The following is an 18,147-nucleotide window of genomic DNA, read 5'->3' on the forward strand; positions in this document are numbered from 1 at the left end:
CACACTTATGACCATCCTCACATTTATGCCCATGCAGCATTCTTAACAACCATGTCACTCATTTCACAACTGCTTCTCTTCACCATGGTGATAAGATAGGGCAAAAAACGTAAAATGTGAGGCCAGTCGTAAATTCGAGGACTGGTCAAAAGTGCGAGGACCGGTCAAAAATATTTTTTTCAGCCCTCTGAGTAGTCCATGTGCACAAAAGGACTACCCAGAGGGCTGAAAAAAGTAATTTCTGACAGGTGCTCGCACTTTTGACCGGTCATCATTTATGCCATCATTTATCTTCTAGTCCAGAGATCTCCAACCTTGGCAACTTTAAGCCTGGCAGACTTCAACTCCCAGAATTCCCCAGCCAGCTATGCTGGCTAGAGAATTCTGGGAGTTGAAGTCCACAAGTCTTAAAGCTGCCAAGTTTGAAGACCTCTGAGCTAGGGCTTTGGGGCCAGCCTTTTGGGGAGGGGGTCCCATTTGGAGAGACCCCCTGCCTCTCAGGAAGCATCAGGCCCAGGCAAAGAAAGTTGCCAAAGTTGGAGATCTCTCGACTAGAAACCTCCAAAGGTCCCTTCCAACTCTGTAATTCTGGTATTGACAAGCAAGCACAGTTAAGCTACTTAAATCCTCCAGAGCAGGGGTCCCCAACCTTTTGGACCTCAGGGACTACCAAGTTCATAATTTTAAATTTCGCAGACCACTAATATGAATCCAGTGCGCCACTTGCTGAAGCACCTGGACTCCCAGTGATGGGATAGGGTCCTTCAGGCACTCTCCCCCCCTCTTTCTCTCTCTCTCCCCCCCTCTCTCATTCTCTCTTTCTCTCCCCCCTCTTTCTCCCTCTCTCCCCCACTCTCTCTCTCTCATTCTCTCTTTCTCTCCCCCCTCTTTCTCTCTCTCCCCCACTCTCTCTCTCTCATTGTCCCTCCCCTTCTCTCTCTCCCCTACTCTCTCATTCTCTTTCTCTCCCCCTTCTCTCTCTCCCCCAGTCTCTCATTCTTTCTCTCCCCCTTCTCTCTCTCCCCCACTATTTCTCTCTCTTTCTCTCTCCCCCCCTTTCTCTCATTCTCTTTCTCTCTCCCCCCCTTTCTCTTTCCCTCTCTCTCCCCCACTCTCCCCCACTTTCTCTCTCTCATTCTCTTGCAGGGGGCTGATCTGGTGTCTGCAATGGAGAGCAAAATCCAGCTTCTTCTCTCTGCTGTAAGTGCAGCATCAGGATTCCGCCTTGGTATATTTGCGGTGCAAGGCAGCCCTCGTTTCCTGCCGACTCGGAGCTGTAAATAGCGTCTGATTTGGGGAGCAGCTGGATTTTGCTCTCCATTGCTCTCTCGGCCCCCTGCAAGCTCTCATCTCTCGAGAAGCCCAACCAAAGTTTCCCGCACCACTTCAGGGAGCACTCCTCAAGAGACGAGAGCTTGCAGGGGGCTGAGAGAGCAATGGAGAGCAAAGTCTGGCTGATCCCCAAACCAGATGCTGTTTACCGCTCCGAGTCCCAAGCTGCAGGAGAGGAGGGCTGCCTTGTGCTGCAAATATACCAAGGTGGAATCCTGATGCCGCACTTACAGCGGAGAGAAGAAGCCGGATTTTCTCTCCATTGCAGACACCAGATCGTATTGCACCACCTGCAAAAATGCAAAAATTTCCAAATGTAGCCCTGCCCTCTAACAGCCCTCCTGATGTTCAACTGTTGTCTCTCAAGGAGGATACTTGGCCATCTTCATGCTTGAAAGGATTCTACAGTGTAACAGCAGATGTCTCCCACCTTGGCAGCTTTAAAATTTGTGGACTTCAACTCCCAGAATTCTCCACAATTCCCCAGAATGGGCTAGGCGGGAGTTGAAGTCCACAGGTTGTAAAAGAGCCACAATTGCCCAGCCCTGGGCTAGGGTAGGCTGACACCATGTGGGTGGGAGGCGGGGCAAGGTGAGGGGCAGATGTGCCAGCAATTTAACAAACGGTTCAGTGTGCTGCGAGGCCAATAAATTGCAAAAAAACACTGAACCGTTTGTTAAATTACTGGCTCGCCCACCCCTCACCCCACCCCACCCCCACTATTTATTGGCAAGGGGTGGGGTGAGCCAGCAATTTAACAAATGGTTCGGCCAAACAACCTAGAACCGGCAGAATCCCACCACTGGTTTGTTTCCCTCTAGCCATCAGCTGGGACTCAGGAGGCAGCAATAGATTGGGAGTGGGCGGGGTAAGCAACTGGCGACCGGCGATCCAACAGAGGCAGAGGGTGAGAGTGAGTGAAGGCATGGGGGGGGGCGAGAGAGGGCTTTGGCGACCCCTGTGAAATGGCCGTTCGACCCCCAAAGGGGTCACCACCCCCAGGTTGAGAACCGCTGCTATAGATTAAGAGGGTACTATATCAGAATTCATCTGTGTATCCTAATCAGTCTTTGTTTTCATTATAGCATTCCCTCAAGTGCATCATTACCACCACGACTTCTGCCAAGTATGTATTTTAGAACTATTTTATGAATGTTGAGTTTGCATTTTGAGATAATCTACAGATACTGAAATCTAGTATTTCATTAAATTTTATCAGTTGGAGAACCATAAAATATTTGTATTAATGCAAATTTATAACGCATCAATGATCTCTGTGTCACAACAGAATAAGACAAATAAATTAAAGACATGAAAGAAAAACAGAAATGTAAATTCACCCAACTTTCACTATTCTTTTTTGTAGCTTCCCATACTTGCAAATCAGGCACGATGTCATGTATTGCCTTTTGTTCTAGATTTGAACTAGTGATATAATTACACAGTGATGGGGATGCATATCGCTACTGTACATGCCAATAAATATGGGTATTAAATATATGAGCAATTAAGGTGACCCTTTAAAATGTGTGTGGGGACATTTTACATATATAGTGATGAATCATTATTCCAAAGAATAAACCATAATTAGGGTAGAGTAATAAAATTAAGGAGATGCACATGTACCAGTGGAAGCCAAGATCAACAAATAATCTACCCTGTACTATATAACCAGATAGCACTGTACATGATTTATCACAGAAGATCATTATCTACTTGTCTTTGCTAATTCTACTCTGCTGGCACCAGATAGAGGAGTAACATCTGTATATACATTACAGTGAAAGAGAATATCTGTGGTGGATTTTACAAATGGAAAATTTTGAGAATTTTTCCATCTCTAGCAAGCTATCAATGTATTTGTGAGTAAAAGTTTGTGGGTAATATAGTCTGTTTTTAATCAGTTTGTATACTGGATTGACAGCAAAACAGCATTAATCTAAATCTTGGTGTCAATATGAAGTACATCTGGTTCACTTGAAATAGATTCCTTAACTATATCTTAGTATGAATTCAGTGGGCTAACTTTAATTTCTAAACATATTTAATGTTTCTGAAGGTAATCTCTCCAGAACCTTTTCCAAAACCCCAGCAGATGGCAGACCACCATTACCAATTCCCAATAAACCAAATGCAGAATTTCCTAAAGCTGACAATGAAAGAATGGAACAAAGTCATAAGGTATACAAAAATTAAATACTGGAACACGTAAGTGATTTATTCAATAAAATCTCAGACCTAGCTGATACATATGAAATCAAGGGAACAGTATATGGACATAAGATGTTAGGTAAGGTAAGTTGAGGTCAAGGCAAGTTGAAGTCAACAATAAAGACCAGCAGGAAGGTATCTTCTTCTATTATTTAAATAAAATAAAAAGAGGCTTTGTAGGAAAATGTGTAAAGAAACTTGTTATATGATTCCCTCTACACAAAGTAGAAACTTTTTTATAATATCTGTGGCCTCCAGAGGTGGGAACTAGATCTGTAAGAGGCAAAACATGCCGTCCTCCGAAAGCACGTGCCCATTCAGTCACATATTCACTATCATAATTGATGGATAGGTTCTTGCCAGTTGTTTACTCCAGAAGCAAATAAACCAGATTTAACCAATCATTTTGCTTAATATGCCCTGCACGCATGAAATCAGGACACCATCATTGGTTTGGGGTGGGGGGACTAAAACACAGGCAAAGGGAATCAGCAACAGGGACAACAAATTCCATGGTGGCATAGAATTATAGCAATCCAAAAATAAATGGATAATATTTTAATTTAGTAGTTAGCTAACATATTTGATAAATCTCAAGGAGACATTGGTATTAGAAAAGGAAAAAAGCTAACACAGCTAAAAATGTCTTAACCCTGTCTAATCGTGGGTTGGTGACATGGCAGAAGAGAATACACAATCCAAACTCAGGTCAAACTAACATCCCTCTTAGTTTAAACTGCAACTTCTTAACTGTAGATTTTCCCCACTGTTTCTATTGCTTTCCTCATTCTTTGCTTTTATAAACACTATAATATTAGCTTACAAGGCAGAAGTATTATAAATTATAAATTGTATTATATACAGATAGTTCTTGACTTACTACCACAATTGAGCCCAGAATTTATATTGCCAAGTGAAACATTTGTTAAGTGAGTTTTGCCCCATTTTACAACTTTTCTTGCTACGGTTGTTAAGTGAATCGCTACGATTGTTAAATTAGTAACACAGTTGTTAAGTGAATATGGCTTCCCCATTGACTTTGCTTGTCAGGGGATCACATAACCCCGAAATACTGCAACCTTCATAAATATGAACCAGTTGCACAGCATCCAAATTTTGATCTTGTGAACAGTGGGATGCTGCAACAGTTGTAAGTGTGAAAAATATACGTCACTTTTTTTCAGTGATGTTGTAAGTTTCAATGGTCACTAAATGAACTGTTGTAAGTTGAGGACTACCTGTATTAGAAAGAAAATATACAGAACGTCTGTATAGACCCTTAAGCAAGGACTTAAGACAAAGCAAAGCAAAAGCAAAGGTCTGGCAAAAGCTGGGAAGTATGGAAATAGTTGACTAAACTACAGATGGGTACAACAAGATTCAGAGATACTCTGAACAAATGAGACTATCCGGTGGCTTCTGCCCTTGCGATTGTGATGACAGGCAGACAACAACACATATGTATACCTGTGCTTTGTGTCCTGATTAGTGTACACTTGAGGATCTCATGGCCGTGAGATGCAATTAATATTGCTAATTTCTGGCCAAGATCTGTTTAACTTGTACATATTTTAATCTTGCATTTTATATTTTAAATGTTATGCTGTGAAGCATGCCTTGTTTTAATCATGATACTTCTGCCATGAATAAAGAAAGAAAGCAAAGAAAAAATGTAGCAGGGAGAGGAAAGAATATGAAGGAAATACCTCTGGTTATGGTGAAAAGTTCCAAATACTAGTTGGTAATTTTAACTTAAGACAGAATTTGGACAATTGCAAAGAAGTATTATTAAGTAAATACATGGCAGGTGCAAAATATTTTAGAATGGCATCCAAAAGCCATGAAGGATAAACAAAACTTTTTCAAGAAGATACAATATAATTTGTTTATTTACATTAAACATACATATTTAGCAACATAAGCAAAATCAACTCTCAGCAGTTGAATACTTTCAGGACTTTAAATGATCTGTATGCTTTTCTAAATACATTTCAAAATTCCACCTCCATGATTATGATAATAAACACATTTTTCCATTTCTTTTTTCATTTGGCTGACTGATCATCAGGGTCAACAAAATCAAAAGTGGTATGCTGCTGATATCACCAGGTCAGATGCAGAAGTTGCACTTAGGAATATAAACCAGGTAAAGATTTCAATGATTATTGTCTGTATGGATCAGTATTTTTCAACCTCAGTAAATTTAAGAGGTGAAGGTTTCATGCCGGTGGGGCATTCTGAGAGCTGAAATCCACACATCTTAAAAGTTGTTGAGGTTGAGAAACTCTAGTACATATGTATACAAGAAAATTGCTAACTGCTTAAAAATGCAATCAAAATTTATCTGTTATTTATGTATTTTTAATTTATAAAGCTGTTGTGATGACATCTTTTCTCAAAAATGTTTTAATGTGTTACTTTTTTAGGATGGTTCATTTTTAGTAAGAGACAGCTCCAAAAAATCAGTTGCGCAGCCGTATGTTCTAATGGTGCTTTACCACAACAAAGTTTACAATATCCAGATACGTTATCAACAAGAGACTCAGGTCTACTTCTTGGGAACTAGCTTGAAAGGAAATGAGGTATGTTGTGGCATCATTCTCTTAACTCCATAATATTTCCACTATGAAAGTTTATTAAATGTAAGACTTTCTATGTCAGTCAAATTGTCCTCCCTCAGATGTTCTACAAAATCTGTATATATTAACTGAGCAGAATCAAATCTATAAAAATGATGATGTTATCTATTAAAGGATATCCAAATTGTGGCCATTCAATGGGCCAGGTCTCTTCACATCTTCTGATCTAATATTTCTATAAAAATATTAGTAACTAAATAAAGATCCATTGATCTGTCCTCAACTAAATAATTCTATAAAATGAAATTATTACAAAGTAGGCAAAATGAAGTTGTTTGAACTTTTTTTCTGTCACAAAAGTAACTGAAAGGTATTTTGCAAATTACACAGGACTTCACTTCAGTGACTGAAATTGTTGATTACTTCAAACGAATGCCCCTTCTATTGATAGATGGAAAAGACCGATGTTCAAAGAAGCAATGCAAGTTAACATATGCTGCTGGAAGTCTTTAGAAGCGAAAATGCATGAAGATCAAGTTCAAGCTCAACTTTCTCTTTTCAAGTTAGAGGAGTAACTGATCTGTGTTAGCTGAACTCTAAATTCATATTAGAGGAGTTATCAATTTATATTGGATGAACTGAGATAATTTCTTATCTGTTTTTTCATATTATACCATAAAGGTTGCTAATATATTATCTCTCCCTCCCACCCCTTGGTATGAAAGCCGTTAAACACATTCATTTTTCACTGAAAAAATTATATGTGTGATATCCATTGATTAAAATATACTCTGCAGACTGTCTTATTATCACTGGATATTTTTTTTCAAGATGAAGAAGTCTTCTAAACAATGATTCTATATACATTTTCCATATAAAGGTTTAGTAACAGATTCATTCAAGAATAGCTTAACAGATATTTCTTGATGTTATCAAATCCAGCATGCTTACTAATGTTTGTTCTTAGTGAAAACATTTGTTTATTGAGTTCCATATACCATAGCATTGGTTAATTGTGATCATTAAGAGTCAAAGGATTTTTGTGTGTGTGATCATTTTCTACTTAAATATTTGTTAAAGAACTGATTGTTTCTCTTGCAGTCTTTATTTGTATTTTTCCAACAAAGCTATTGTATATTATGACTTCTCACAATATAAATATGTTTTTATTTTTTATTGGTCTTCGAACTATGAAATGTACATTAATTTCTGTATCAATAAATCTGGATTTCATTCAAACTGGGTATAGGAAACCCTACACCCAGTGGTATAGGGTTTCCTGCAAGACCGGGAATTGGACTAGAAGACCTGAAGGTCACTTCCAACTCTGCCAGTCTGTTATTATTGTTATCTAATTTACTTTTAATTTTAATTAAAAAAAATTAAAAAATTTGATTTATATGCTGCCGTTCTCCGGAGACTCAGGGCGGCTTACAATGTGCTCAGCAATAGCCTTTATCCTTTTGTATATATTTATACAAAGTCAGTTTATTGCCCCCAGAACTGGGTCCTCAGTTGTGGACCCGTCTGACCTACTTGCCAGTCTGACCTACTAAGTCTGACCTACTAATTGCCAGTCTGACCTACTAAGAAGTATATTTTTTTATTAAACTGTCATTGCAATTTGTATGGATTGTATTTTTGGTCATTAACGTATTATATCTTGGTGCCCGAGTTAAACTGAAGAACCGTTCTTATTTTTTATACTACTAAAGAAGTTGAAATGACAACAAATTTTTAATGTGGACATTTCATAATGTATTTTACAAAATGCAAAGATGATGGACTGGATAGAATGGGTCAATTTGTTGAAAAAAATATTTTAGTGACTTAAACAAACCATTTGGTCAACAACCTTTCATTATATTCTTCTTGAACAGAACCAGAATATTAAGATTTTAATTTTTTATTATAGTAGAAGAGCGGCTGAATCTTTGATCTGCCTGTTGCAGTGTAAAGCTTGTATATTCTTATCTTTTCTAAAATAACAAGTTTATTATCACAAGGTTTTAAATGAGGAATGTGGCGGCTCAGTGGCAAAGACACTGAGCTTGTCAATCGAAAGGTCAGTGGTTCAAATCCCTAGTGCCACATAACGGGGTCAGCTCCTGTTACTTGTCCCAGCTTCTGCCAATTTAGCAGTTCGAAAGCAAGTAAAAAATGCAAGTAGAAAAATAAGGACCACCTTTGGTGGGAAGGTAACAGCGTTCCGTGCACCTTTGGCATTTAGTCATGCCAGCCACATGATCATGGAGATGTTTTTGGACAGCGCTGGCTCTTCGGCTTTGAAATGGAGATGAACACCATCACCTAGAGTTGGGAACGACTAGCACATATGTGCGAGGGGAAGCTTTACCTAAAATAACAAAAATATTTGAATACCACACCAAAGCATATTGACTGTTATCTAATTTACCTTTAATTTTAATTAATTGCCAGTCTGACCTACTAAGAAGTATATTTTTTTATTAAACTGTCATTGCAATTTGTATGGATTGTATTTTTGGTCATTAACGTATTATATCTTGGTGCCCAAGTTAAACTGAAGAACCGTTCTTATTTTTTATACTACTAAAGAAGTTGAAATGACACCAAATTTTAATGTGGACATTTCATAATGTATCTTACAAAATGCAAAGATGATAGACTGGGTAGTGTCAGGAAATTACAAGGAACCACAGATTTTCTCTTGTCTAAAATACAACGTTTGGAGGCATTTGTCTCCAGTTTATTCATTTAGATGAATAATTCACTATTAAATGTGATTAAAACGAATTATGGAATGAACCAAGTCTGAAGCTTTCTATATTAAACAAATCATGACTAAAACCAACCTCATAAAAAGTTATGATTGGAGGAGAAAAAAGGAAGTAAAAATTTCTGAGTACAGGACTAAAAGAGGGAAGGGGATCCATTAGCGCAAGCCCTCAGTGGTTTGGTCCCAAGCCACTACATTCTCCCAAGCAAGTAGCAATCTGATATTTCAGATGAATGATGAATGAGCCCCTTCCACCACAACAGAAAATATTTCGATGGAATTGATTGTATGCTGGTAGTTTTTTTTCTCCAGGAAAATAATTATGAAACATTTACCTGCTAACAGTTGCATTTATACAGGTCTATTTTATTTAATACACAATTGTTTTAACAACTAAACATTCCAAATTAAGAACATAAAAATCAAAATATTTTATCATTCTTATTGAAACAATATTGAATATTTATTAGATTATTTATCTAAATAAACAAATACATAGCAAGAAATGTATATTGGTGTTTATATAATCTGAAAATAGGCATGGCTTTTATGTTCAGAAAAAAATATTATTTTGTGACAATATATGCTGGATCTTTTTTCATAATACAGAAATATTATCTTAAACAGAGGACTCAAGTATTTTTTTTAATTCTCTCTCTCTCTCTCTCTCTCTCTCTCTCTCTCTCTCTCTCTCTCCTCTTATGCAATCCAAACCCACTGCTTTCATGTAAAATGTTGGTAAAAAGAATAAGAAAATGCCAAAAGCATTTTTATGTGATGCCAGCTTATATATCAATATTTTAGTAGCTCAAACTTAAAAATCTTTACTTCTAACTTCTGATACTCAATTATAAATATATTCGCAGTAATATTTTAAAGGACATTATAATAAGAGATCATTAAAAATCAGTAAAGTTCCCTTTCACTTAACCATTTTAAATATTAATGTTTTAGACAACAAAACTACTGGAGAGATGCAAGCGAAAATAATACTCAGTTTTTATTTTTGAACTCTTCTTGACTCTTTTCCTCATTTTCTCTTGAAGCATCTGCTTGAACAGGATGACTAAAGTTCAGAAGAAGATCACAAAGCAGGAGTTCAGTTTTTACTGCAAAGCAACATTTCATTTTGTCTTTAAAAATCTGTACATTGTGTTGTTTCTCTGTATTATCTTATGTGCATTTATTGCTCCAAGGGATAATAATATGATTGCTTCCACAATGCAATTTGGATAAAAAGGATGAGAAAGAAAAGCAATGGCTTTTAATGTTATATTGTGATCGGGTATGCATGACAATATTGTATTATGTAAGACAATATTATAAAAAATCTGAATGCAAGAAAAAGGAAAAAATATTATTCTGTTATATTCTGCATGCTATTTTTAAAATTTCCCATGTGGAGTAGTCAAGCAATGACACCAACACATTCCAGTTAAACCTTCAATTATTAAACTCCCAACTGTTAAAGTTGGAAATCTGTAGGAAATAACTGAAATGGAAGGGAAAGCTAGAGGGAAACTGTGAAATTGGAAAGAAAATACCCTGTTTCCCCCAAAATAAGACATCCCCTGATAATAAGCCCAATCGGGCTTTTGAGCGCATGACAATAAGGCCAAGCGCTTATTTCAGGGTTCAAAGAAAATATAAAACAAGGTCTTATTTTTGGGGAAACATGGTAGTTCTGAAAAGATTTTCTTGAAGCGCAGGTGAATATATTGTGAGGAATACTAGGGACATTCCTCTTTTCCCACATAACATTTTTAAAAAATCCACCACAATTAAAATACATGCTTGTAGATTCTAGTCATTTTAAGGCCATCTATTGATTTATGCAAACTGTGTGTACAGTACATACAATATTCTTGATTTCACAATTAAACATTTGTGTTAATATCACTAATGCCATCGTTTATTGCTATTATCATAGGATTTATGTAGAAATTCCTGACACTATGCCACAAAATGGACTGGAAGGGGCCAAAAGTTTGACAAATCTGAGTTATGCTTTGAAGCAGCTAAAGACAAATTGTAACTAAACAACCCTCTCCTATTCCTTAATGCTATTATTGCAAGGAGTCTTTGCATTAAGTAATGTTTTCTGCTGTATTTCTGCAGTGATTCCAATAGCACTTTTTCCCCTAGATACTGGTGACCTAGATGCAAAACCTTGCTCAACCACAGAAACAATTCAGCAATTCAGTAGCTACTATCTAAGACTAATCTAGAGCCAGAATGCTATCATAAACTGTTAAAATTGTTTCTGTCTGTCTGTCTGTCTGTCTGTCTCTCCCTGTGTGTGTGTGTGTGTGTGTGTGTGTGTGTGTGTGTGTGTGTTCATTACATTAAAATATTGACTTAGCAAGTTTTAATAGCACAGTTTCAGCAACAGAACATTTAATTTACAGCTTCTACTCTCTTGCATTATAAAAAAGATACTTTTAAAAAAACTAATATACATTTAGAGCAGGGTTCTCCAAAGTGATCAGTATCCACCCAAGACTTGACAGTAATATCCATTATTGTAATTTAGTAGTATTACTATTAGTTAAAGTAGCATTAATTAAATTATTTTCATATAATAAATGATTTAATGAGCTGAAGAGTTTTGGGAACCCCACTTTAAAGAAAGAAAAATATTCATATTCATATCATTCTTCATTTCATATCTTTATTCTGACTGTGGCATTAGAAATTACCAATAAGTTTATTCATTTCAGATGATACTTCATCCAAAATTGTGATTGCATTATCAATAACAAGCAAGTGATCCTTATCATTCAAGGACATCTGAAAAGAAAATAGAAATAAAAATCAGAATGAAGTGCAACAACTTTTTCCAAACTTTTGAAACTCCTTTGGTAACTGTAATGGTATAGGAATCAATTTGCATAAAACGTGAGCTAAGTAACAGTTTGTTCTTTAAATTCTAAATAATGGTAATTTATTTGTACTTCACATGCATACAATAAATTGCTAATAAAATGATAAGATCTTCAGGGTGATTAAGTTTGATTCCTGATTATTTTCTAAGCAACAGAATTTAAGACATCGTTTACAATTACCTTTGCTTCTTACAGTGTATATTTTCCACTTCCTAGTCTAGGCCAGATTTTTTTTCAAACTATGTTCTGCACAATCTTAGGTTTCCATGAAAACTTGACAGGGTTTTGTGAGAGACAGAAACAAAAAAAGAAAAAGAAATAAATTCACTTCAATGTAGCCAGTTAGTATTAGTAGAAGTCTCTTGGTCAGGGATTGTAAGATTATAATAATTATAATAATAACAAGATGTTTCAAAGTTTGAAAATCCTTGTCCTACTACAGCCATGGCATCTTAATCAAGTTCTAAGCAGGTTCAGTACTGTTCAGTTCTTTCAAGATTAATAAAAATCAACTAACCTCTGCCGCCTAGCTTTCAGAGAAAAGATAAATATGAAGAGAGATTTTTATTTACAACAGAAAGCACAGTCATATAAGTATTTTTATCTGAATATGGCTTAAATCTTCCTTGCTTGACATAATATTCTATTTATGTGAAAATGGGCTGATAATTTTAATAGTATCTGCAATCACAACTGAGGTAGTTGAATAATCAGTGGAGCTGAATGATGAAATACACTGACAGTCTCGATATAAAACATCTATCATGAAAACAGGCAGTTCATTATCTACTTCTTTTACCATAAATGCAAGTAAACTTGTGTCCTATTGTATCTCTCTGTGTCTCTCTGTCACCACCCTATAAAAAAGATGTTGAGAATCTGGAAAAAGTGCAGAGGAGAGCAACCAGGATGATTAGGGGACTGGAGACTAAAACATATGAAGAATGGTTACAGGAACTGAGCATGGCTAGTCTAGTGAAGTGAAAGACCAGGGGAGACATGATAGCAGTCTTCCAATATTTGAGGGACTGCCACAGAGAGGAGGGGGTCAAGCTAGTTTCCAAAGCACCTGAAGGCCAGACAAGGAATAATGGATGGAAATTGACCAAGGAGAGATTCAACCTAGAAATAAGAAGGAATTTTCTGACAGTGAGAACAATCAACCAATGGAACAGCTTGCCTTCGGAAGTTGTGGAAGATTCATCACTTGAGACTTTCAAGAAGAGATTGGACTGCCATTGTCAGAAATGCTTGGGGGGGTTGGACTAGATGACCTATAAGATCCCTTCCAACTCTGTTAATCTGTTAATCTGTGTGTGTGTGTGTGTGTGTGTGAACATATATATGTCAAAAACAGCAGCAACTGATTTTAATTCCCTTAACCACACGGGGGCACCATTGGTATTTTAAGATATTAAAGTATATTCATTCTGTTAGCTTCATTTTACTGTACTACATCATGGGAACTCAAAATGTAAATACACTTGTTTTATTAAGAGATGAATCATGTGATAAATAGTAAACACCCTTGTGCATTTTAACCCACAGAAGCTGTTCTTTTGGGTCAGGTTCTGCTTAAAACAAAAGGCATTCAATTATTTCAATTGTTATAGAGCTAACCTGCAGATTTTCTTGTGTATGAGTAAAATATAGACAGTGTTAATCTAAAATATACTAGATATATTACAGGATGGAAAAGTAAAGGCATCCGGTTTTAAGTTATGTATCATGTTTTAAGGATTTCTGTTCGTTTGAATAACTTTTGAGGAACCTGCAGGAAATAGAAATTAAGATAAAGAGCTGCAGGTCGAATTTGCTGTTTGCAATTCGTTGCTACTATTGAGGCAAGCCAGAGATCAGATTGTAGAAGTGGTGGACGATGACGTTCTTCGTGAAATAAATTCTGAAAGGATGTTTAAGGCTTTTCCATTCCCTTTTGGGGGAGCGAGCGAGAGCAAGTATATCGGACGTCCCCGTGTATTTTTTAACCCCTCTCTCTGTGCACACTGAAAAGCGATAGCCAGGAAGAAGCGCGGCGATAGAAATCAGCCGTGTAAGTCCGCCGTGAAACGGCTTCTCTCTTTCTTTCTCCCGCTTTGTTCCAACGTTCGGCCACGCGGGGTCGCTCGAAACAAACGCTTTTTTTCTAAAAATCGAACGCGGGAGAAAGAAAGAGCGAAAAATAAATTCGAACAAGGCGGTCTTTGAAGACTCTGAAGAGCGACCCTAATTCTTTCCTTAGACATTAAGCTGTTACCACGGGATATAAAACCAAGCGTTTATTCTAGCCGGAAAGGAGTTTCCCCGATGCTTTTATGCGGAGCGCAGGCTGCGGACTGTAGGTCGAAACGACATAAGTGAAATGGAAGACGATCCCTCCGGTGTCTAAAGGGTTGGAAGCGTGTAAAATAAACATTAATATTAATATTATACATTTCGAGAATGGCCGGTAGACTGAGCACAGAGGGAAAGGCAGGACCCCACCTCGAAGAAAGCGAAGTCAGTGACCCACTATGAGGGGGTGAAAAGAGAGATGAGGTGAAGGAAGAATCGAGGGGGGGGGAGGCTACACGAATGGAGGGAAAAAGAGAGAGAAAAGCAGGAAGAGCAGAATGTCTGGGGAATGCAAGAGATAAGTGCATGTGCATTTATCTATAGCAGTGTTTCTCAATTTCAACCATTTTAAGACCTGCAAACTTCAACTCCCACAATTCCCTGGCCAGTGGTTGCTGGGGAAATCTGGGAATTGGAAGTCGAAGCATCTTAAAATTGCCAAAACACTGACCCATGGCAAAATAAAAATGAAGGCCCCTTTAAACCATTATTGAGTCCAGGGAAGTTAACCACGCACTTTGGTTTCAGAAGTTCCAAAAGTTGCCTCTCATGTTGACAACAGATGATCCAGTGGATTCAATCTCAAATGTCTGAAGCTAGGACAGACACTCAAGGACCAGCCACCATTTCCATTCCCTGCCTGGTTTCTGGGATGTGCAGGCCAGCTTTTTTCTGCCAGCATCAGAACCAATTCCAGAGCTTGAACTGGTTGCTATTTACAAGAGCAGACAAGTAAGAAACTAGTACCAGTGAATAGGGCACAAGAGGAGTAGCATGCAATCAAAACAACCTGCAAACTATTCATGGAGAATCCTGAAATTTGAATATTTTGAAATATATATTTAATATATATTGGAATATGCTGCTTAGACTCCTACCTTCTGCTAATCAGAAAAACAAGTATTTCCAGTACCAAAAACAACATTTCGTTTTTTAATCTGTTCCAGCCCCCTTCCCCAGCCCTCTTGCAGTTTTCTGTATGCTATGAAAAAAATGGCTTTTCTCTCTATTCTAGAGTAATTTCATAAATGCCCATTTTTAATGCTTGTTCAACTGGACTTACAATTCATTTCTTTCAGTGGAACTGCATTAAGGTAACAGTTGGGAAAAATTTCTCCAAACATGAGCCAGATTTTCACTTCTCATTCCATTCTTTGTAATCCAGAAAGTCCCCTATGTTCCAAACCCCAAATACTTAAAGCAGTTTACAGATCTAGACTAGGGTCCATAAGCCAAGTAAACTTGCTGATATATCCTTTCTGATTTTGAAAAATTTGAAATGTGTTGTTTTCCTATGAAACATTTGACATATGGGAAACTATTGAAAAATATTGTGATTGAAAATAAAATAAAATGCAAACTAAACAAATTCCTCATCTTTCCTAGGTATGGAACAATCTGAAGAGCAGGGCATATAGAAAAGTTTACAATAGAATAATACATATGTGAACTTAATCATTAGAATTCCAAATTTCAGGGAAGAGTGAATTACACCTTGAAGCTAGATCAAAACCAATGTGGCTTGCATAGAATACATATAATGTTTTAATATATTCACATCATTTAATAATCAAGAGGCTGTGTTCTGAATCACTGGGGTGTCTGTATACAGTTTTCAAAGGGCCTTAATATAAATCAACAGTAATCACATCAATGGTTTTAAAACAAAGATATAGAAAAAAGACATTACAAATTCCATGCATTTTTAAAATCACTAATAAAGACTTGATCCTTTGATGAAACATGGTATTGTATTTCTCATTAGGAATTTCTAGTACATAAAAAACTACATCAAAGAGGTCCATTCACATAAAGCAACCATATTAATATAATGTAGTCAGAGATATATTTTATTGGGTGTCTTGTTTCTTTGCTTTCATGTGTAAGAAGATAATCAAATTTAAGCTTGTCTTAAAAGCATGTTAATATTTCTCCTTTTAAAATAAGTGCTTTCACATTCTAATAGCATCTAATTCAACTTGTTAATATATAAGATATATCATTTACACACAGCAGTACTTAAGTCCTCTTCATACTCACTCATTATATTGCCTTAATCAGACCATGACAGAAAAGAATACAAAACAGGATTAGTTCATTTTGCCTCAAATTATTCTCCTCCAATACTTGCTGGAACATTCAAATCACTCTTGCTCCTGAAGCTCTTGAAGTTAAATTAAACCCATTTTTAAACTAAAACAAATAGCACCAGTAAGAACATTTTGAAGTTAATTACTAATTTGTGGGTAATACAGCAGCTTTTTGATGCCGGTAACTGTAAAATCTAAATCCATATAAACAAAATGACCTCTTAAATTCAAATGTATTTTACATGTGCAAATATTTGTGTTCTAGTTTATATTATTTAGAGTTCCCTGCTTGCAGTTTTACCTTAGAGGTGGATTACTGTTTTACATTGCAGTTTTGCATGAAGATATTGGGTTTCTGTTTCTTTTGATATATTCTTTTCTAATGTAGGGATTTATATTAAAAAGATAAACTGCCTAAGAAAGCTATATTCCTTCTGTTTAATCAATGCATTCTTCGTTTTATTAACTCATGGAGCTGATAAAACTATGCTTTAGTTAAACTTATCGAAAGACAGTTCAGTTAGGCATTACAGCATAATTTGCACATTTTTGTGCCAATTATATTTTGAAAGCCTAAGTGTCAACAGGTAGGGTTGATTTACCACTACCAGCAACCAATATTCCCACTATTCATTACGTATTTGCTATCTGCAAAGAAGTAATCAAAATAGGTTTTATCCAATGACAACTCATATACAAAGATTGTCTTTTTTTTCCTAGCAGAATTGTTAATATTAATTTGTAACAATAATTTATTAATCTTGTATGCTGCCTAAATCTCAACAGCTCTAGATGAATTTATTGAACATAAATTCAGTCCAATTTATGGTTGCAACAGGATTATAGCTATCCTAAGAGACAACCTGACAAATTTACATTATTATATTGGCATATGCTATACTATGCACTATGCCCGGCAAGAATCAGAGAATCCCTTATTGTAATACTCTGTCTTCTATTCTTTTCTATTAAAGTTTAATGTAAATAAATTGACTGGCAAATAACATTAGCTGCCATTTGTTTCTAGAGAGCAAAATACCAAGGGTAACGTTTCTAGTGGAGATACATGCTCAAACTGGCATTATAGGATGATTGAACATTTTTTGACCTGAGAGAAGCAGAAACCAATGTGAAAGACCTGTATATTTATGCCTTTTATTTCTTCAGTAATAAGCACACTATAGAAAATATATCATGTCTAATGCATTTCTTCAAAATAAAATATGATACTATTGAAATATTATATAATGTAGAATGAAAGCTACTGTTGACCCTAAAGAAATATTTAATATATTAGATCTTTGATTTATGTGAATATTAAACATGTTAAGAAAATACCCATGTTGTCTTATCCAGCCGTGCAGTCCTTCCATATGAATATATCCAGATCTGCATGGAATTTGGTTCCACCAATATTTCATGATGGCTAAAAATGGCTTAAATGTAATCAATAGTATCTGTTCCTAATTAATTACTGGCAATAGAAAATAAAGTTTATAATGATTAATTTCTGAAATCTTCTCAAAAATTATCATTTATATGTCTTAAGCTAATCATAGGCCATACACAAGAAGTAGTTTTCTTTATTCTTGTCTTTACCCAGCAAATAATTGAATGTGTGAATAGCTTTTGTATTATTACAGTCCAGCTAGCTTTACCAACAGGATTACACTCACAATTGTGGATATATAAAAACCTATATAATACTATTTTGTTCGTGATAGGAATAAAGCTTATCTATTTACTATTGTTCGGAGGGATTTATGGAGCAGCCAGTTATTTCTGGATTTATTCCTACAAAATAAGCTTTCATCCGAGATCTTAAAATTGTTATATTCTATTATTGCTTTGGTAATATTATCGAACTATTACATATTATACCTCATAGGGATATAAAGCCTTAGAAAAAGAAGTTTATATGTGGATGGATGGGTGGATGATTTCGAATCCAATGTTTT

General features: G+C 36.1%; 1 protein-coding gene across 1 annotated transcript in view; it reads left to right on the forward strand.

Moving 5' to 3' along the window:
- Positions 1 to 18,147, forward strand: part of LCP2 (lymphocyte cytosolic protein 2) — a 38,439-nt gene that overhangs the window by 1,983 nt on the left and 18,309 nt on the right. Inside the window, exons 3-6 of the mRNA XM_070934400.1 lie at positions 2,418 to 2,458; positions 3,392 to 3,513; positions 5,612 to 5,689; positions 5,970 to 6,125. Of these exons, the coding sequence (XP_070790501.1) occupies positions 2,418 to 2,458; positions 3,392 to 3,513; positions 5,612 to 5,689; positions 5,970 to 6,125 (397 nt within the window). The remainder of the gene's footprint in view (positions 1 to 2,417; positions 2,459 to 3,391; positions 3,514 to 5,611; positions 5,690 to 5,969; positions 6,126 to 18,147) is intronic.

The sequence above is a fragment of the Pituophis catenifer genome, unplaced genomic scaffold (assembly GCF_029215685.1).
Source record: "Pituophis catenifer annectens isolate HBS135680 unplaced genomic scaffold, rPitCat1.0.hap2 SCAF_2, whole genome shotgun sequence".
Classification (NCBI taxonomy): domain Eukaryota; kingdom Metazoa; phylum Chordata; class Lepidosauria; order Squamata; family Colubridae; genus Pituophis; species Pituophis catenifer.